The 16868-nt window shown below is 36.2% G+C and overlaps 3 protein-coding genes across 4 annotated transcripts; 1 reads left to right on the top strand and 2 right to left on the bottom strand.

The window, feature by feature from the left end:
• Window positions 1–515: 515 nt before the first annotated feature.
• On the bottom strand, window positions 516–3609 carry LOC113475014. Its single transcript, XM_026838408.1, has 9 exons — window positions 3532–3609; window positions 3090–3146; window positions 2783–2833; window positions 2662–2715; window positions 2430–2495; window positions 2120–2203; window positions 1829–1894; window positions 1625–1744; window positions 516–1307 (listed from the first exon to the last, which is right to left on the bottom strand). The coding sequence occupies exons 1-9, from the start codon at window positions 3607–3609 to the stop codon at window positions 672–674; spliced, it is 1212 nt and encodes a 403-aa protein (XP_026694209.1). The 3' UTR covers window positions 516–671.
• Window positions 3538–6545, bottom strand: LOC113475011. Of its 2 annotated transcripts, XM_026838388.1 has the most exons (9): window positions 6440–6545; window positions 5812–5888; window positions 5316–5375; window positions 4941–5006; window positions 4755–4820; window positions 4560–4625; window positions 4246–4302; window positions 4115–4186; window positions 3538–3787 (listed from the first exon to the last, which is right to left on the bottom strand). In XM_026838388.1, exons 2-9 carry the CDS (start codon window positions 5878–5880, stop codon window positions 3785–3787), a joined length of 459 nt encoding a protein of 152 aa, XP_026694189.1. In that variant the 5' UTR covers window positions 5881–5888; window positions 6440–6545; the 3' UTR covers window positions 3538–3784. The 2 variants fall into 2 exon arrangements, with proteins under 2 accessions (XP_026694189.1, XP_026694190.1); XM_026838389.1 differs by lacking the exon at window positions 6440–6545 and having other exon boundaries at window positions 5812–5896.
• Window positions 6546–8121: 1576 nt separating this feature from the next.
• LOC100178119 (39S ribosomal protein L39, mitochondrial) lies at window positions 8122–15984 on the top strand. Its single transcript, XM_002128927.4, has 11 exons — window positions 8122–8345; window positions 8927–8995; window positions 9975–10099; window positions 10628–10712; window positions 11653–11762; window positions 12375–12512; window positions 12933–13032; window positions 13755–13935; window positions 14653–14800; window positions 15348–15464; window positions 15775–15984. Exons 1-11 carry the CDS (start codon window positions 8228–8230, stop codon window positions 15952–15954), a joined length of 1371 nt encoding a protein of 456 aa, XP_002128963.1. The 5' UTR covers window positions 8122–8227; the 3' UTR covers window positions 15955–15984.
• Window positions 15985–16868: the final 884 nt, after the last annotated feature.

Raw genomic sequence — 16868 nt, forward strand, 5'->3', positions numbered from 1 at the left:
TTTGCAAACATACACCGCAGGAGCGTAAGCTCTAAAGACATGGTTAGTAGGGCGGCTTTAACTTAACGGTGGTGGCGGCCATCGTTCGGCGCCGCAGCACAGTTGGTTAGCGCGCCTGTCTCGAACCCAAGGGTAATGGGTTCAAGGCTTGTCGCCGCTACCATTGTGGGCGTAAGTGTCCTTGGGCAAGACAATTAACGACAATTGCTCCAACCCGGCGGAAAAACCACAGTCGTAATTGGGCGTTCTGTTTCACACATCATAGTTTTGCCAGCTTAATTACGATTTACTACGTATGTATAGCTTTGTAAGTGATCAATTTCCCTGTATATGGCTAACAATATAGACGACCTATTAATGACCACTTGGTTGTTGCAATTGCAATTAAATTATTTGCCTTATATGATACACAATCACTTTAGTAGCCAGTTAAATTTAACTCTAATATTTTTTTGTAAATTTTGTTTGTTTTTTTTGCACCAGAATAAACACGACTTGTCTTATGTTAGACTAGAGATAGGGATAGTTTTTATTTTTATAAATTTTTATAAGTTAGACATTTAAAGGGGCGCTTAGATTACTCTACAATTAATATTGCACTTCGTGCTATGCAATGTAAACGCCCCTTTATAAAAGCGCAATATAGTATACAGTATATAGGTAAAATAAAGTCATTTAAATAGTTTTTTGATCCTCTTGCCCATCTTTCGTAAAAGATGGCAGCATCCGCATCCATTGTTTTGTGCGTCATCGTGGTCATCGTGATCATCGTCTTCATAAGAAGACGTTACCACGACGATGACTTCAGTTTTGCTGCAGTGTGGCATGGGGCTGACTTTGCCGCAGCGACGCGGAAGGAAAACGAAGTGGGGAGATGGTGACGGTGGAGGGGTGGTGGCTTTCTGTGCAACGAGAGAGAAGTCGTAACTGTCGGTGTCACTCTCGTCTGACTCGATGTATGGACCCGGATCTGATGTGGCTTTGCGCTGTGGGGTAATTTTCCGGAGCTTTTTGCGCTTGGGAGGCAGCAGTGGGGGAGAGATGGGAAGAGGACTGGAGGACTTTGTTGAATCCTTGTCCTCATCTTCGTCCTCTTCGGGAAAATCGTCTTCCTGGATGGGAGAGCAAGTGTTCGAAAACGCTCCCCCGACGAATTTCAGTCGTTTTTCCAACAGTGGATAAAACGCTGAGAAATATTGGCATTTCATTCTGTGTATACGAAGCGAATAATCGACTTCGTATTCCCCAAGCTGTGGCCCACATCCGTAATATCGGTTTGCGTGGTCGCACCTTTGTCTCCATTCATCCTGTAAAGCAAAAATTCCGTTTAACCATCACTCTTTCAACGATTTAACTACATAAATATATAGTACTGTGAGGGAAGACGGGACACATTTAGACCATAATATCCAAATATCCTGATCGTGGTTTAAACAATTAACAACGGTATCTGGAAGTCTTCAGGATACGGTTTTATAATTCTTTAAATGTTCTTTGTTTACTATCAATCGGGACTCAAAAATAGAATGAAAAGGTGTCCCATCTTCCCCCATCCTACTCTAACAAATTACAGTACAATTGAAAAAAACGTGTCCCTATAATAGGTTTTACGGGGAATACTTACATAGCACATAACATTGCTTCGACTCAGAACTCCCCAACACGCAGGTGTACGAGGATTTGCCTGAACCTCGTCGTCCGAGTCGCTACAGCTCTCGAAATCGTCTTCATAATCAGTGTACGACTGTAAAACAATAACGTTAAGTGCTTGCCGCCAGATACAAGGGAATAGCTTGCCGTCAGAGACAAGAACAAGTTTGAGACTTACTTTCGGCAGTTCTGAGTCTTCAATGGGGCTTGTGGGAGGATTTTCTAATGTCGATGGATCATTATTCTATAAAATATGAGTATTGTTAGATTTATGTACCTAATGCTTAAAAATTCTCTAGCTTATCAGCCACACAGAAAAAACTATCACGCAAAAATTGCATACGTGGTAACTAATAAACGGGCACGAGGTCAAATTAAGACTCGTTGTGTAACTTTTTAAGTTGCCACGCCAAGAAAAATGAGGGATTTTGAATTCAAATCGATCAATGAAATGCCTAATAATAAATACCTTTACATTGACTTCGGTTTCAACGTTTGTTGGAAATTCTCGGCTTAAACTTGGAGAAAGAGGTGTCACATCATCGGCTTTTATCTAAGAATGAAAATGTTATAAGTCAACTACTTTAATTTAACCTGTATAAAAATAACTTGTAACTTTTTACTTTATCCTCGCGTGGCCGAAAAACGACAGTCGTTATAACATGGATGTTCTGTTTCATACACCTCATGCCAGCTTACGAGTTACCATGTATGTTACTTTATGTGTGGCTGTTAATTTTTTTCATGATCATTTATATCGCTACCATTCAGTAACTCACCTCAGTTATTGAGGTTCCGTCATTTAGCTTTTGCACTCCTGATGTGCACGGTTCTGGATTAGAAATCTGAAATTCAAAAATAACGTTCAGATATTAATAAAAAATGATCCATTCTACACTGTGCTTGCGTTCCTATATTGCAAAATAGGCAAGGAAACTGGGATGTAGACCAGAGTGGCCTATTAGGGTAAAAACCCCATTAGCTTCACAAAATAATAAATTTCTTACTAACCTCTGAAGCGGTTTCAAACTCGGACGTATCAGGTGAACTGTCAGTTGCCAATTTCTGTGATAATTTGAATATTAAAATCGTTTCTATGTTAGATATATGGTTTATAATTTATTATAATTACCTCTCGCGTTATCTCTTCTCTAGTTTTGGTCTCGTTAAGCGCCCCTTCGCTCTGTGGGAAAAAAATAAACGTTGTAGGCCTACAGTACTGTGGGGTAATATGGGACATCTTTGGCACATAGTATCAAAATATCCTCATTGTGTTTTAAACAATTAACAACGGTCTATGGAAGTCGTGAAGATACGGTTTTATATTTTATAATGTTCACTACCAAATAGGGCAAGAAAATAGAATAAAAAGGCGCCCTATCTTCCCCGACCCTACTATATTATATGAATGTTATTTGTAGCTATAAGTTTTAACTTACCTTCGCTCCCATGATTGATCTGTATGCAGCAGACCTTTGCCTCTCTTGTGGGATAAACTGCAATGGAGAATAAAGTTAGGGCGCTCACATTGTAGATAAAGGAACCGGATAAGATGCTCCATGCTGCTACAACGTATATAGTACTGTGGGGGGAGATAGGACACCTTTAGCACTTAATATCCAAATATCCTGATCGTGTTTTAAACAATTAACAATGGTCTATGGTAGTTATAAGGATACAGTTTTATAATTCTTTGAATTTTCTTTGTTTAACTACGAAAAGAGACGAAATAATAGAACGAAAAGGTGTCCAATCTTTTCCCACCCTACTATATGTGTCTTTGGCCAAGATACTTTACTGTCTTTGCTTCAACCCAGTGGTCATTGGGTTGTTTTATTTGTAACCTATAAAAAAATGTAAAAAAGTTAAGTCGTTACTCACAAAAGAAACTGATCCGGACGGAGTTGTCGATCTGTTGACTTCGTTCGGTTTAAACGATTTACTCGCATGGCCTTTCATCTAGAATTAAAGTCGCTGTTGTTACTACTTTGCTCTCAAATGGACAAGTCACATATAAGCGGACGAACAAAGACATGACGACAACGAAGTTTGAAATCCAGATTGTATCCAAACAGACAAAAATATACACAGGACAAACAGGAACCGTGAAAATTGATTGAGTTCCGCCAAGTTATTACTGAAAAGATATTTTAAAAGTTAATTTTCTACAGACTCTTGCGTGCTTGTAGTTAAACTTAAGATACAAGAATTAGTATACATAAAAAAACGTATAGTATAGAATGGAGGAGGACTGGATAATTTTAGCACATAGTATCCAAATACCATGATCGTGTTTTAAACATTTAACAACGGTCTATGGGAGTCGTGAGGTTATGGTTTTATAATTCTTTGAATGTTCTTTGTTTACTACCAAATGGGATGAGAAAATAGAATGAAAAGGTGTTCCATTTCCCCCGTACTATATTTAGTGTAAAAATTGCAAAAGGTGTTATAGTTAACTTACCCCACGGCCGTCCCACATTGTAAAAAGCTCCTTGCGTCGCCTCTCATGTTGCCTGCGTGCTCGCTGTCCTTCCTAAATAAAAGAATAAAGTTAACGAACGTCTGAGTGAATTTCATGTAAAATGAACTCACCTCTGTGTGAGGAAAGCTAGTAGAAGGACCAGGAAGATTTTCGTTGTTTTGATTGTTCTGTGTACGATTAAACGCATTGCATTAAAGATTAAAGTATGTTTGATATGCAAAGGTGAAGAAGTACTTGATCTAAGCTTGATTTATAAAAAGAAATCACTCACAAGAGTAAAGTACATGGTAACTCGTAAGCTGGCACGAGGTGTATGAAACAGAACATCCGTGTTATAACGACTGTCGTTTTCTGGCCACGCGAGGATAAAGTAAGTTACATTTATTCATTCACACATTTGGAAAGAAATATTTAATGAAGTTACCTCAGCCTCTGCCTTTTTCCATTGTCTCCACCTCGCTTTAAACTCCTCTGAAACCTCTTGCGTCCCCTATAAGAGAAACATGCGTTATCTAATAGAGGGTTAATTGCGTTCCCTACAGAAACATGTTTTTTTTTCCAATAGAAACATGTGTTAAAAAAAAGAAATTTGGTAAATGTTAAAAAAACAAAAAGTTACCTCGTCAAGATCGACATACATGTCGTAAGGACCTTCTGGCACCACGTTTTTATTTTTGCCATCACCCTGAAAAAACAACAATCATAAGACTTTTGTCTACCTAAAACGGAGCTTGATAGGCTATATAGGGCTGGAATGCTAGATGTATATCAGATATGTTCTGAACAGGAATAATGGTATAATTACCTCGACTTTTTGCTTCTCCCAGCGACCCCACATCTTCTTAAACTTATCGGAAACTTCCTTAGTTTCCTGTAAATGTAAAACGTGAGTTTGTAAAGAAAAGAATGAAATGTATAGTAGGGTGGGGGAAGACGGGGCACCTTTAGCACGTAATATCCAAATATCCTGATCGTGTTTTAAACAATTAACAACGATTCATGTGAATCGTGAGGATACGGTTTTATAATTCTTTGAATGTTCTTTGTTTACTACCAAATGGGATGAGAAAGTACAATGAAAAGGTATAGTATCTTCCCCCACCCTACTATAGCATATATGAGTTATAACAACATAAATTGCCAAAGCGTATATAACATAATAATTGAAACTTATTTTTACCTCGTCTAGATCGACGTACATTTCATACGGCGAATACCAGCTCACTTCCTCGTCGCCCGCCTGCAAATTACATTGAATTTATTATATTTGCTGCATATGTTTTGTTGTGATATGAAATACTGCACAGTGCGGTGGTCTGTTTATATAAAAGTTAATGAATGTAACTTGCTTTGTGCCTGCGTGTACAGGGAAATGACAGTCGTTATAACACCGATATAGGATATAATGGTTCTTCATATAGAAGATATTGATTGAATTTAGACTATACATAAGCCTATTACGTGTAGGTATTTAACTGATATAATGGGTTAACTCTGGTCTAATGCCTATAGTACCCATGATGTGTCTATATGCGTAGGACTTTATTCATGTACAAAATGTGACATGGATTTTACATTAGAATTAATAGGAGTGACTTGTGTTTTTCAGTGTGATAGATAGAACATATAGTCCCGTATACCAAAAATATATAAAACTTGTACCGAGTAATACGTACCTGATTTTGCGAACCAGCATTTGACCATTTCGCCCATTCTGGCTTTCGATCATTATTATCGGAATCCATATTTCAAACTGTAGATAATAATAGTGACGTCACATTACGTCATAGAGATTTTGAAAACGGCCAAATTTATTTTGCCGTGGAAACAGTCGCCATAGCAATGGTTTACCAAAAAGTCGAAATTTTTGAAAATTTGTTTTCGCTATAAATTTCCAATACTATGTTCTTATTGTATTTTACACTATTTTTTGTATTTTTTTAACTTTTTAAGCATAATGTTCTACTGCGAGGCTCTGTGCTGTTGAAAACGCTTTAGAGTAAGGTGTACGCTCTGTATTTGTGTGCAAAAGAAACCTCTTAGACTTTAGAGTAAGGTGTACGCTCTGTATTTGTGGAAATTTTGTTTCAGATTTTTGGTAAAAAGAAACGGGCTTTTTATTAAACATAATATGTTCATGGCATTGCTTACATACATACACATTAATATACCACGTATATCATAAACATACAAACGCTCCAAACATTTAAGTTTAATCGTTTCCACACAACATAGTGCCTATACATATACCAACTCGTAATTGCCAATCAAAATAAAACAGACAAACACAAATCAATCACATACCTATAGTAGATATAACTTTCTTTCACTTCGCATTCAACAAAACACACCAAAGTGTACGTTTGTTCAATAGTTGTTCAAAATCAGCAGCAAAAAATCGAGCAGCGAATTCTTGCGCATCAATTTCACTAATGAAACATCAGCTGATCCGTTTCGTGACGTCAAATTCTTATTACATCACAAAGGGTGCATGAATTTTGGCCAATCAGATTTGAAAACAAATTATTGTTATGGTAACGAAATGCGAAAATTTTATAAACAGTTTTTGGACATTGAAACAATATATATTTATAAATTAATATAAATATTTTTTTTAAATATTGGACAAGAAAACAGCATCATACACCATTAAATACTAATAGATTTTGTAAGTTATACTATTCTATGCTGATTACACCAATATATATGCGATCAATACTCCGGAAAACAAGAAAAAAGTAAATATATTTCGAACTATAAAATATTTGTCATCCGATTAGATATTAAAGCAGTCCGTTAGAACTTAAACATATAGTAAGATTCGTCTAATCTGGTAGTAAACAAAGAAAATTAAAGAAAATATAAAACCGTCACCTCACAACCCCATAGAATAGACTATTGTTAACTGTATAAAACACGATCAGGATAAAGGTGTATGTATGTATGTATGTATGTGATGTAATGTAACTATTTTCCTCTTTTTATGTATGGCTGTTAATTAGGACAACTCAGAGTCCGTATATAAAAATCTTTATGTTTATATACTGACTCTGGGACAACCCATTCGAGATCACCGGGATGCAGCAGTTGCCGTTCAGTGTCTTGCCTAATGACACATGCGTCCACAATATTAGCAGCGCCGAGCCTTGAACCATAACCTCCGGTTTTAAGCAGCCGCGCTAACCACTTTGCCACAGCGACAAGGGCAGTAAAGCAAGTAACATTCATTAGATTTGTGGATATGTTCGCAGTGGTGTCGCATCACTAAAAAGATGAAGTGACAATCAACCACAGCGATCTAATAACCTTCATTGAACTCGTAATATGCTTCTATGCATGGTTGGTTGTATGTACCACATATTTGCTAGGAAATCAATGTAACCACGGCCTACTAGAGATATATCTTTAGTAGGCCGTGATGTAACCAAGAAAAAAAAGGGAATTTAAATTATTTTCTTTAAAAATCGTTAAAAATAGGCGCTTAATGTCTCGTCATTAAGTTATAGCTTCAGGCTACAAAAAAACTTCCCTCGTGCAGCAGTGTGGGCCATGGGGTAAAACTGGGCCTATTTGATAGACTAAAACAAAGACTATTTACAGAACTTTATAACCGTTGCCCCATGACTCTAAAAGAGCGTTGTTAGTTGTTTAAAACAAAATCAGAAAAAATGATTTATGTGCTAACGGTAGTCCGTCTTAACCCACAGTACTACCGTACCAACGACGTTCCATACCAGTCCCAGTCCAATATTTCGCATGTTTTTTCGTTGTATACGCGTTAGCAAATCATTAATAAGGAATGCCTATATAGCAAGCAGAGACTGGTGGTCTGTCGAGGGTCAGAACGGCGTGCACGATCATATACTTGATGTAGCAATGGTGCATCACAGTTACGCATCATGTTATATTTATTGTGCCAGCGTTTACACCACAGAAAAGTGGTTATACCGCGTCTGTATCCAGCCAAGAGGTTTTGGCTACGAAGCTCGGCGCTGCTGCAATTGTCTAGTGTAGTTTTATTGTAGTGGGGCCAAGCAAACCAATTATTAACACCGCTAGACGGAGCTAGAGAAACATAACCGCACATGGTTTATGGTCATCAATTTTGTAAACAAAACATTTATTGTGATATTGTGTATGCTTATCATGAATTTAAACAAGAATTCAAGGCTTATTTCATCTTTTGTTAAACCAGCAACACGAAAAAGAGGTAATTAGTACTGCTTAGTGCTTAGTTTTGCATCTGTAACTTAAGTTTAATAATTATATATTCGTTTATTTTGGCACTGCTATTATAATGTGTACAAGTGGATAAATGCAATACCAAAACATTCTTCGATTTAATTTCCGTATGTTTAATATAGTTGACTATATTGATAACTGTATAAAATAATCAGAACATTTCATTATATGCAACTAAAATAATGTACACTGTCACTGGCGCCTTGGCAAAGTAGTTACAGCGCGCCTGCCTCTAACCCAGAGGTAATGAGGTAACTATTTGAGGCTCGTCGCTGCTATCATTGTGGGGGTATGTGTCCTTAGGCAAGACACTTAACAGCAATTGATCCAAGCCAGTGGTCATTTTTGGGTTGTCCATATTATTAGCCCTAATAAACATGAAAAAATCCCTCCCCAAAAAATAATAACCCACCAAGTAACCGTAACTCGTAAGCTGGCATGAGGTGTATGAAACAGAACACTCGTGTTATAACGACCGTCGTTTTCTAGCCAGGCGAAGATAAAGTAAGTTTCATTCATTCATTTGTAACAAAAAACAAAATGTTTTAGCTTTTTTGTGCTGGAACAAACTCAAGACATGCTCCTCCAATATTTCAGTATACACTGCTTCTCAAAATGGTAAGGAAAGTAATTTGTGTAGGCTATTACAGGTAGCATAACCTTAATGTTAAATTTAATATGTTTAATTATGTATTGTTTACTTAATTTTGGTAATCCTTTAGCTGGTGGCCACCTAAAATTTTGGTTTCAAAATGTTTCTTAGGTCTCACTGATACCTACTGTATAATTTTAAAAATAAAAACTCGGGCGTTCGTGTCGAAAATTAACTTTGAAAGTGCGCAAAATCGTGCTGCGTCACCGTATTTTCCACACCAGCAGTTATGAATTAAACCAAGGTTGGATTATTACATCATAGAATGCGTATTGTTACGTTTGATTCCTACGTTCAAACAGTGGGGAAAATACAAGGCTGTAACGTATGTAATATACCACTATTGTGACGTAATAAATCTTTAACCTTACGCAAATCAGACAAATTACTGTGACGAAGCATGTTTTCGCGCATTTTTAAAGTTAATTTTCGACACGAACGCCCAAGTTTTTTTAAAAAAAATTTATACAGTGGGTATCAGTGAGACCTAAGAAACATTTTGAACCCAAAATTTCAGGTGGCCACCAGCTAAAGGATTACCCTTAATTTTTACATTGTATTGTCTGTAGGATGTAACGGTCACGCCTTTTATTCAAAACATTCTTTCATTTTTATCAAAAGTATGTTTTACTAACTGTTGTTTTACCGTTACTACCCGTCTTTTTGCGTTTGTTAACTCTCATGTTCTTCGTTATCGTGACCAAAGAGACAAAATAAATTTTATTCGTTCAACTGAGAAAATCAAACACCATGTCTTTTTATTTGGTTAGGTGTAGCGATTAGGCCTATTTTCTTTCAATTAAATGTAAATATGTTTTTACCAACTGTTTTTTGTTACTATATCCTATCTTTTCGTTTAAAACATTTCTAAATCTTAGCTACTGAAATTGAATTCAGTTACTTAGAAATGAGTTAAAAATAATCAATTTAAAAAAAATTTTTTAGAACACAGAGAAAGCAATTTAATTGAATCAAGGGAAAAAAATAAACTGCAAAGAAGAACTTTACTTTTTGACGAGGCTAAAAAACAGCAACTTGCTGACAGGGTGCCAAGAATAGAAAAAATAGAGGTAGAAATTTTAACCTTTTTTAAAAACTGTTTTCTGACATAATTTTAATATCATTTTTTTGTTTAAACCAATCTTTCATTAGGTAAATTGTGTTCCAAAGTTTCATATGAAAAAAGTAATGTGCTTAGTGCTAGGTAATCATTTCTTAAAAAATCATTTCTTGTAGAAATAACAACATAGATTCGAATCAAAGCTCACTTGTGGGCTGACGTGTTCTTGGGCAAAACACTTACCAACAATTGCTCTAAACCTGTGGCTTCTTGTTGGTTGCCTCAAATTCCCTCAATTATCATAATCAGTCAAACAAAAAAAATCCCAAAAAATTGTTACCTACTAAATTACATTCATGGTAACTCAAAAGCGTTCACGAAGTGTATGAAACAGAACACACATGTTATTACCCCTGTCGTTGCCTCACTTCGATAGATAAATAAGAAACACATACATACATTTAATGAAAAAGATAATTTTTGGGATTGTACTTCTGTTTGTGTAAATTAAACTTAAACTGAATTTTTTGACTTCCAGGTAAAATACAAAGGTCGTGTTTTGACAGATGATGCAATCATGTTTATGAACAAAAATCTTTCCACACCTTACCACTGCGCTATGCGTGAGTTTCATTAGCAGTTTACTGTATGCTTTTTATTCTATGTGAGTGAAGTCCTTATCAAAGACCTGGGATTTAGGCCAGATTTGTCCCATAATCCAAAATACCCAGGTTATTTCTGTAGGTATGTATGTCGTGCGACCAGTGTCACTTTAACAAGTCCATGACACTGTCCTAAATCTCCCATGGCTTAAACTAAGTATTTCCCTTTTGGAATCCTATACCTATGTCTTTATTTTCCACACATTTTTTTGTTATCCTATGTCTTTTTGTCTAAGAATTCCATTTGTCTTAGAATTCCATTTGTCTTAGAATTCCATTTGTCTTGGATTCCTTGGACTGGTTTTTGCAATTTTTTTTACTTCTCTCCTTCCATGCTCTACCAAATGTATATTCCAAGCATCTAAAGGTCTTGAATAAATTATTGATATAGTAGGGTGGGAGAGATGGGACACCTTTAGCACATAATATCAAAATATCCTGATCATGTTTTAAACAATTAACAACGGTTTATGGAAGTTGTGAGGATACAGTTTCATAATTGTTTAAATAATCTGTATTTACTACCAAATGGGACGAGAAAATAGAATAAAAAGGTGTTCCATATTCCCCCACCCTACTACATTTATTTATCCAACTGAACTCTTTAGTCTTTATAATATTTTTTGTACGCCAATGGGCATTGAGTAGATACACAAACTGAACTGGTACCAACGATTAGCATGCCTGTGCTGCATCTACAATTCTAAGTGTGAAATAAAACACTCTGTGCAAGGTTACTTTACAAGGAGCCAAGTTAGCTAACTTTCTTAATAGTCGCTAAGTTTTTTGTACAATATTTTTCATTTCTTGTAACAGGGATAGGCTATAGTTGCATTTAGTTGACAGATTTTTTTTTTTTTTTAATCTATATAAAATGTTTTTTTTTCCTTTTTATTTTTAGATATTGGAACTGGTGTTGCAAATTCCTCTGTTCTTGCTGTTGTGACTCCCAGTGATGCGCAATCAAATTCCACCAGTGTTTCCAAAGTAGAAACAAATCATGATGGAGAGGTATGAAGAAAAATTATTATCAAAAATTTGTAATAGCTTTATTGATATATGAGGAACATATTTGATTCAGTTGGCAAAGGCTCTTAAACTAGAAATGGCCGCTTAGAAATATACATGTAACCACAGTTAACAATGATATATAATTAGTGTTAGCCCTGTATTTATTACTTATTACTTATAGCAAATTTCTGCGATTCTTTAATTTTAAGCTGTTTCAAAAGTCTGAAACTTTCAGTTTCTACTTTCATATTATATTTTATCATTTGCCAGCGTTGTAGCACAGTTGGTTAGCGCGCCTGCCTTGAACCCAGAGGTAATGGGTTCAAGGTTCGTCGCTGCTACCATTGTGCTAACCATCATATGTGTCCTTGGCCAAGACACTTAACGATAACTGCTCCAACCCAGTGATGGGTTGTCCAAACTTTCAGCCACACATAAAAACAAATCTCCAAATTAAATAATAACCCACAAAGTAACATACTTGGTAACTCGTAAGCTGGCATGAGGTGTATGAAACAGAACACTTGTGTTATAACGACTGTCAGTTTCCAACCATGCAAGAATAAAGTAAGTTGGATTCATTCATTTAGTTAACTTTACTCTACATTACAGTTAGTAACAACAGATCCAGCTAAATCTGAACAATTATTATGGGACATTCATTCTCCTTTGCCATTTGACTGCGAACTGGAGTTACTTAAATTCACAATGAATAATTCGCTCCAGTGGCAACATGAACAAGTCAACAAGGTACCACTTCAGATAGCTGTCTTTTTGGGGTTTCAGTATTTTTTTGTAACTTTTGTATGTAAAACTGGTATGTTATGTCAGAGGCACAATGTTTTGTTTAATTTATATTTATATATATGTATATAGTTATACAATGCTTTTTTTAAATATAATATATACTTTTCAATATAATATATACTACTTTTTTTTTTGGTGTTAACTTAACTTTTTTGCATAAACTGTTATGTTATGGGCACAATTTTTTTGTTTAATTTATACATGTTGTTTTATTAATATTTTATGTATTTTTTTCTATATATTTTTCTATGTTTTTTCTTTAAAAAAATAAACTTCACTGTTATTTTTACTATGTCAAATTTTCTAGCATCTTTCTTTACTATAAAAAGTTCATTAATGTGATCAATATACTTGGTACTGTAGGCTTACTGGCGAACATGTTCTGTTATTCTTGGTGCAGTTGTGCAAGAGGCTTTTAAAGAAAATCAGAAAATTGGGCTTTTAAAGATACCAGAAATTTCCGGTAAGTGGCTTAAAACTAAGCCCTATTAATATAGTCCTATAATGAAGTTTAAACAAACAAATATAATGGTGTATAAAGTGTTGGTGTATAATAAGACACCTATGCTATAACTCGCAATTATCGATTCGAAAAAATATGTGGGTAAAATTGATGTTCTCCTATAAAGCAAAAAAAAGTTGGAATTTTAGATCTGAAATAAAGTATTCTAGGATATCCTAAAATAACTAATTATTCTGTGATGTGCATCCCTAATGTTTAAGATCACACAATAATGGAATTGTGAAGTGCTGTTATGGTAGCATATATAAACAATTATTAAGAACCATTTTTTTCTGTCGTTTTACCGGTATCCGTATGCATATTGAATGTATTTGCCAAATTCATCACTGAGGTTTTTTTCTATGTTTGACAACTATGCATGTGTCATGTGTGTATTTTTATTTTAACAAAGTCACCCCAGATTTTGTTTAAAATAAAAACATGACAACGGTTGGCTTAATCATTGTTAAATCTTAAAAGTTCATTTTTATACAAAAAAAAGCTGTCAAAATATAAGTTGTTTGACAACTATGGGTGTATTTGTATTTTAACAAAGTGATCCCAGATTTTGTTAAACTTTTAAAAACAAGGCACCCCTATACTTAATCATTGTTAAAAACTTTATTAAATCCATTTAAAATGTTTATATACGAAAAAAGCTGTTAAAAAGTCTTTATTTTTAGTGAAAAGTGGAGCATTCTGCTACGATCTGCTCCTTGATCCAGGGATGCGGGACTGGGAGGCAAGGGAGGAGGACCTCGTCTTCATGAGCAAAGTTGCAAGGAGGATCATTTCAAAAAATCTTAAGTTCGAGAAGTTGGAAATGGAAGCGGGGATCGCAACTGAGATCTTCCAAGAGGAGGAGTAAGTTCTTCTCCATTTTGTTAACTGATGGTTCATAAAAAAGATCGAGATATAAAAGATGTCCGGCGCCGTGGCATAGTGATTAGCACACCTGCCTGTAACGCAAAGGTAATGGGTTCAAGGCTCGACGCTGCTACCATTGTGGGCGCATGTGTCCTTGGGCAAAACACCTAACGGCAATTGCTCCAACGCAGTGGTCACTATGGCTTGTCTTAACTATCAGCCATACATAAAAAAATGAAAAAATCCCTCAAAAAATAATCACCCACAAAGTAACATACATGGTAACTCTTAAACTGGCACGAGGTGGTAAACCCGTGTGATAAGGACTGTCGTTTTCCGGCCACGCGAGGATAAACTAAGTTACATTCATTTATTCAGATATGAAAAGGTACAAAGGGGTTCTCACATAGAATAGAACCAAATAAAGTGGTTAGCGCATATTCATTCTAGAGTTTGTGGGTTCAGGGCTCATTGCTGCTACCATTGTTGGCGTATGTGTCCTTGGGGAAGAGTCTTATCAGCAATTGCTTTGACCCAGTGGTCTCTTATGGCTTGTCCAAGTCAGCCAATCATTACAAAACAAATAAAAAATTGATATCGAAAACAGAACACCCACGTTATAACAACTTTCGACGCCCCACCAAGGAAAAATCACATCAATTCATGCACTATATATTCTTCTGCAAGAGTCAAATACCATGTTAATTTCCCCAGACAAAAACTGAACACCATAGCTGAGCTGTTGGAGAAGAATGGACAAGACAGCTCCATACCTGTATATAGATTTGGAGAATACATGGATGTAATAGAAGGCCCTCTTATATCAAATACATCACATATATTTCATTACATCGTAACTGCAGTGAGTAAAATTTTCTCATGTTTGAACTTTTATGTCAAGACACTACATAAAGAGTGTTTGTTCTTTCTATTCTATGTGGGTGAGGTCCCGCGGCGGCACGCCATGGGTCCTAGGATTTAGGTCAGGATTGGCCCATTGACCCAACACCCAGGGGGTGTGGAACAGTTTTTGGAGCCTGTCGTCTAAAAAAGTGTATGTTCTCTAGTATTAGTAGTATTTCAAACTTCTAAAAAGCTCATTTTAGTAATTGCAAGAAATTAAAATACACGAAAGTTGTTAAAACACCGTGTTTTGTTTCGTGCACCTCGTGCCAGCTTACAAGTTACCATGTATGTTACTTTCTGGATGATTATTTTTAATTTTTGTATGGCTGACATTTTGGACAACCCATTAATTACCACTTGCATACACCCACATATACACCCACAATGGTGGCAGTGACGGGAACCTATTACCTCTGGGTTAGAAGCACGCATCTAAACCACTACGCCACGGCTCTATAAAATACCAGTTGAAGAGCCCTGGTCTAACACTTGTTATATTATAGCTGCATCAAGTAAGCAAGGAAACCAACACATGGCGAATTCAAGGTTTATCGCTACCTGAAGAACTAAAGCTTCACCATAGCGTGTGGTCTGTGCTAGAGAACAGAGCTCGCAAACTGGTAAGTAGCTGCATTTTTCGGTAACAGCACCCGAATATATATTGTATGTATTTGAAAACAAAAGCCCAACCTTAAAAATACTGTGGGCAGTAACACAACCAGAAAAAATAGGAGGGGGGTTCAAAAAAGGATATTTATGGGGGTTTGCAGCCCCCAACCCCCTTGGCTGCGGCATTCACCGTGGGTATTTCAAGGTATACTGTACTGATATTTTTACTACTTGAAAACAATTTATGCTGTTTTTGAACATTTTACTTTTAAACGTGCTGCCTATGATGGTTACTAATATTTGTTAACAACGCTTAATTAGGTAAGAGAAGATCTGCCAGAAAACTGTGATCTTGGCGTAGATAATTCCAAAAGGTTCAATATGCACCGTTACGAATCCATTGAAAACAAAACAAAAATTCGTAGCAAAGCGACTGGACAGTGGTTACATAAAGACTGGAAGACTTCAGCAGAAAAAATTGATCCTACCGTTTCAAATTGATAATAATAAATGTAACAAGCGTTGGTTGGCAGTCTGGTGTTTTGTGTGTTTTAAAGAAATCTGTGTTTTTTTATAATGCCTGTACGACTGTTTATTTCTCTCTTTTCTGCGTGGAAGAGGTCCTATACAGCGTGTTACGCCCTGGGACAGTCGGGACTAGAGTTGGGCAAGTACGTTGGCAATGGTATCATTATCGAACCAGTGATTCTTGGTTTAAATGAAAGTGTAACTTACTTTATCCTTGCGTTGCCAGAAAACGACAGTCGTTATACCACGGGTGTTCATACACCTCGTGTCAGCTTATGAGTTATCATGTATATATGTTACTTTGTGGGTGATTATTTATTGCGTTTTTTTGTGCATAGCAGATAATTTGGACAACCCCATTAGTGGGTTACGATGAAACGGCGACGGGATAGCGATTAGCACGCTGGGCTCTAGCCCAGAGTGTTATGCATTGGCGCTGCTCCATTGTGGGCGTGTGTGCAGCAAAAAACTTGACCGCATTTGCTTCAAACCAGTGGTAACTGACGGGTTGTCTAAATTTACAATAAAAATGAACAAATTTCAAAAAATTACTTACAAAGTTACATGTGTGTTTCCTCGTAAGCGGGTTCGAGGTGTATCGAACAAAACGCCCGTGTTTAACGACTGTCGTTTTTCGGCCACACAAAGATAAAGTAAGTTACTTTCATCACTCATTCATACTTTCGTATCTTGTACCACATTTTGAATTATACTCCCCTCTAGACGGCGCTACGGAGCCGCTGTACTTATCGTTGCTGGTAAAATAATGTCTGCCGAATACATTAGATTGCCCGAAGATACCAGTTGTATCGGTAGTCAAGTACACTGTAAGGTAAACCTCAAACCGTGTGACCTTTACTGTTAAAATAACACTGCGTTCTAGTTTT

Source organism: Ciona intestinalis, unplaced genomic scaffold (assembly GCF_000224145.3).
Source record: "Ciona intestinalis unplaced genomic scaffold, KH HT000076.2, whole genome shotgun sequence".
Classification (NCBI taxonomy): Eukaryota; Metazoa; Chordata; class Ascidiacea; order Phlebobranchia; family Cionidae; genus Ciona; species Ciona intestinalis.

Bases quoted from the DNA above. Each gene is read 5' to 3' on its own strand.
- LOC113475014 (XM_026838408.1), bottom strand. From the start codon at position 3,609: ATGAAAGGCCATGCGAGTAAATCGTTTAAACCGAACGAAGTCAACAGA. The intron at 2,834-3,089 runs GTAAGTTAAAAC...TTTTTCCCACAG, and splicing joins GATCAATCATGGGAGCGAAG to AGCGAAGGGGCGCTTAACGA. The intron at 1,308-1,624 runs GTAAGTATTCCC...TTTGCTTTACAG, and splicing joins GAAGCAATGTTATGTGCTAT to GATGAATGGAGACAAAGGTG.
- LOC100178119 (XM_002128927.4), top strand. From the start codon at position 8,228: ATGGTCATCAATTTTGTAAACAAAACATTTATTGTGATATTGTGTATG. The intron at 10,713-11,652 runs GTGAGTTTCATT...TTTTATTTTTAG, and splicing joins ACCTTACCACTGCGCTATGC to ATATTGGAACTGGTGTTGCA. The intron at 12,513-12,932 runs GTACCACTTCAG...TTGGTACTGTAG, and splicing joins AACATGAACAAGTCAACAAG to GCTTACTGGCGAACATGTTC.
- LOC113475011 (XM_026838388.1), bottom strand. From the start codon at position 5,880: ATGGATTCCGATAATAATGATCGAAAGCCAGAATGGGCGAAATGGTCA. The intron at 5,376-5,811 runs GTACGTATTACT...TGTAATTTGCAG, and splicing joins ATGCTGGTTCGCAAAATCAG to GCGGGCGACGAGGAAGTGAG. The intron at 4,303-4,559 runs GTAACTTCATTA...AATCGTACACAG, and splicing joins GGAAAAAGGCAGAGGCTGAG to AACAATCAAAACAACGAAAA.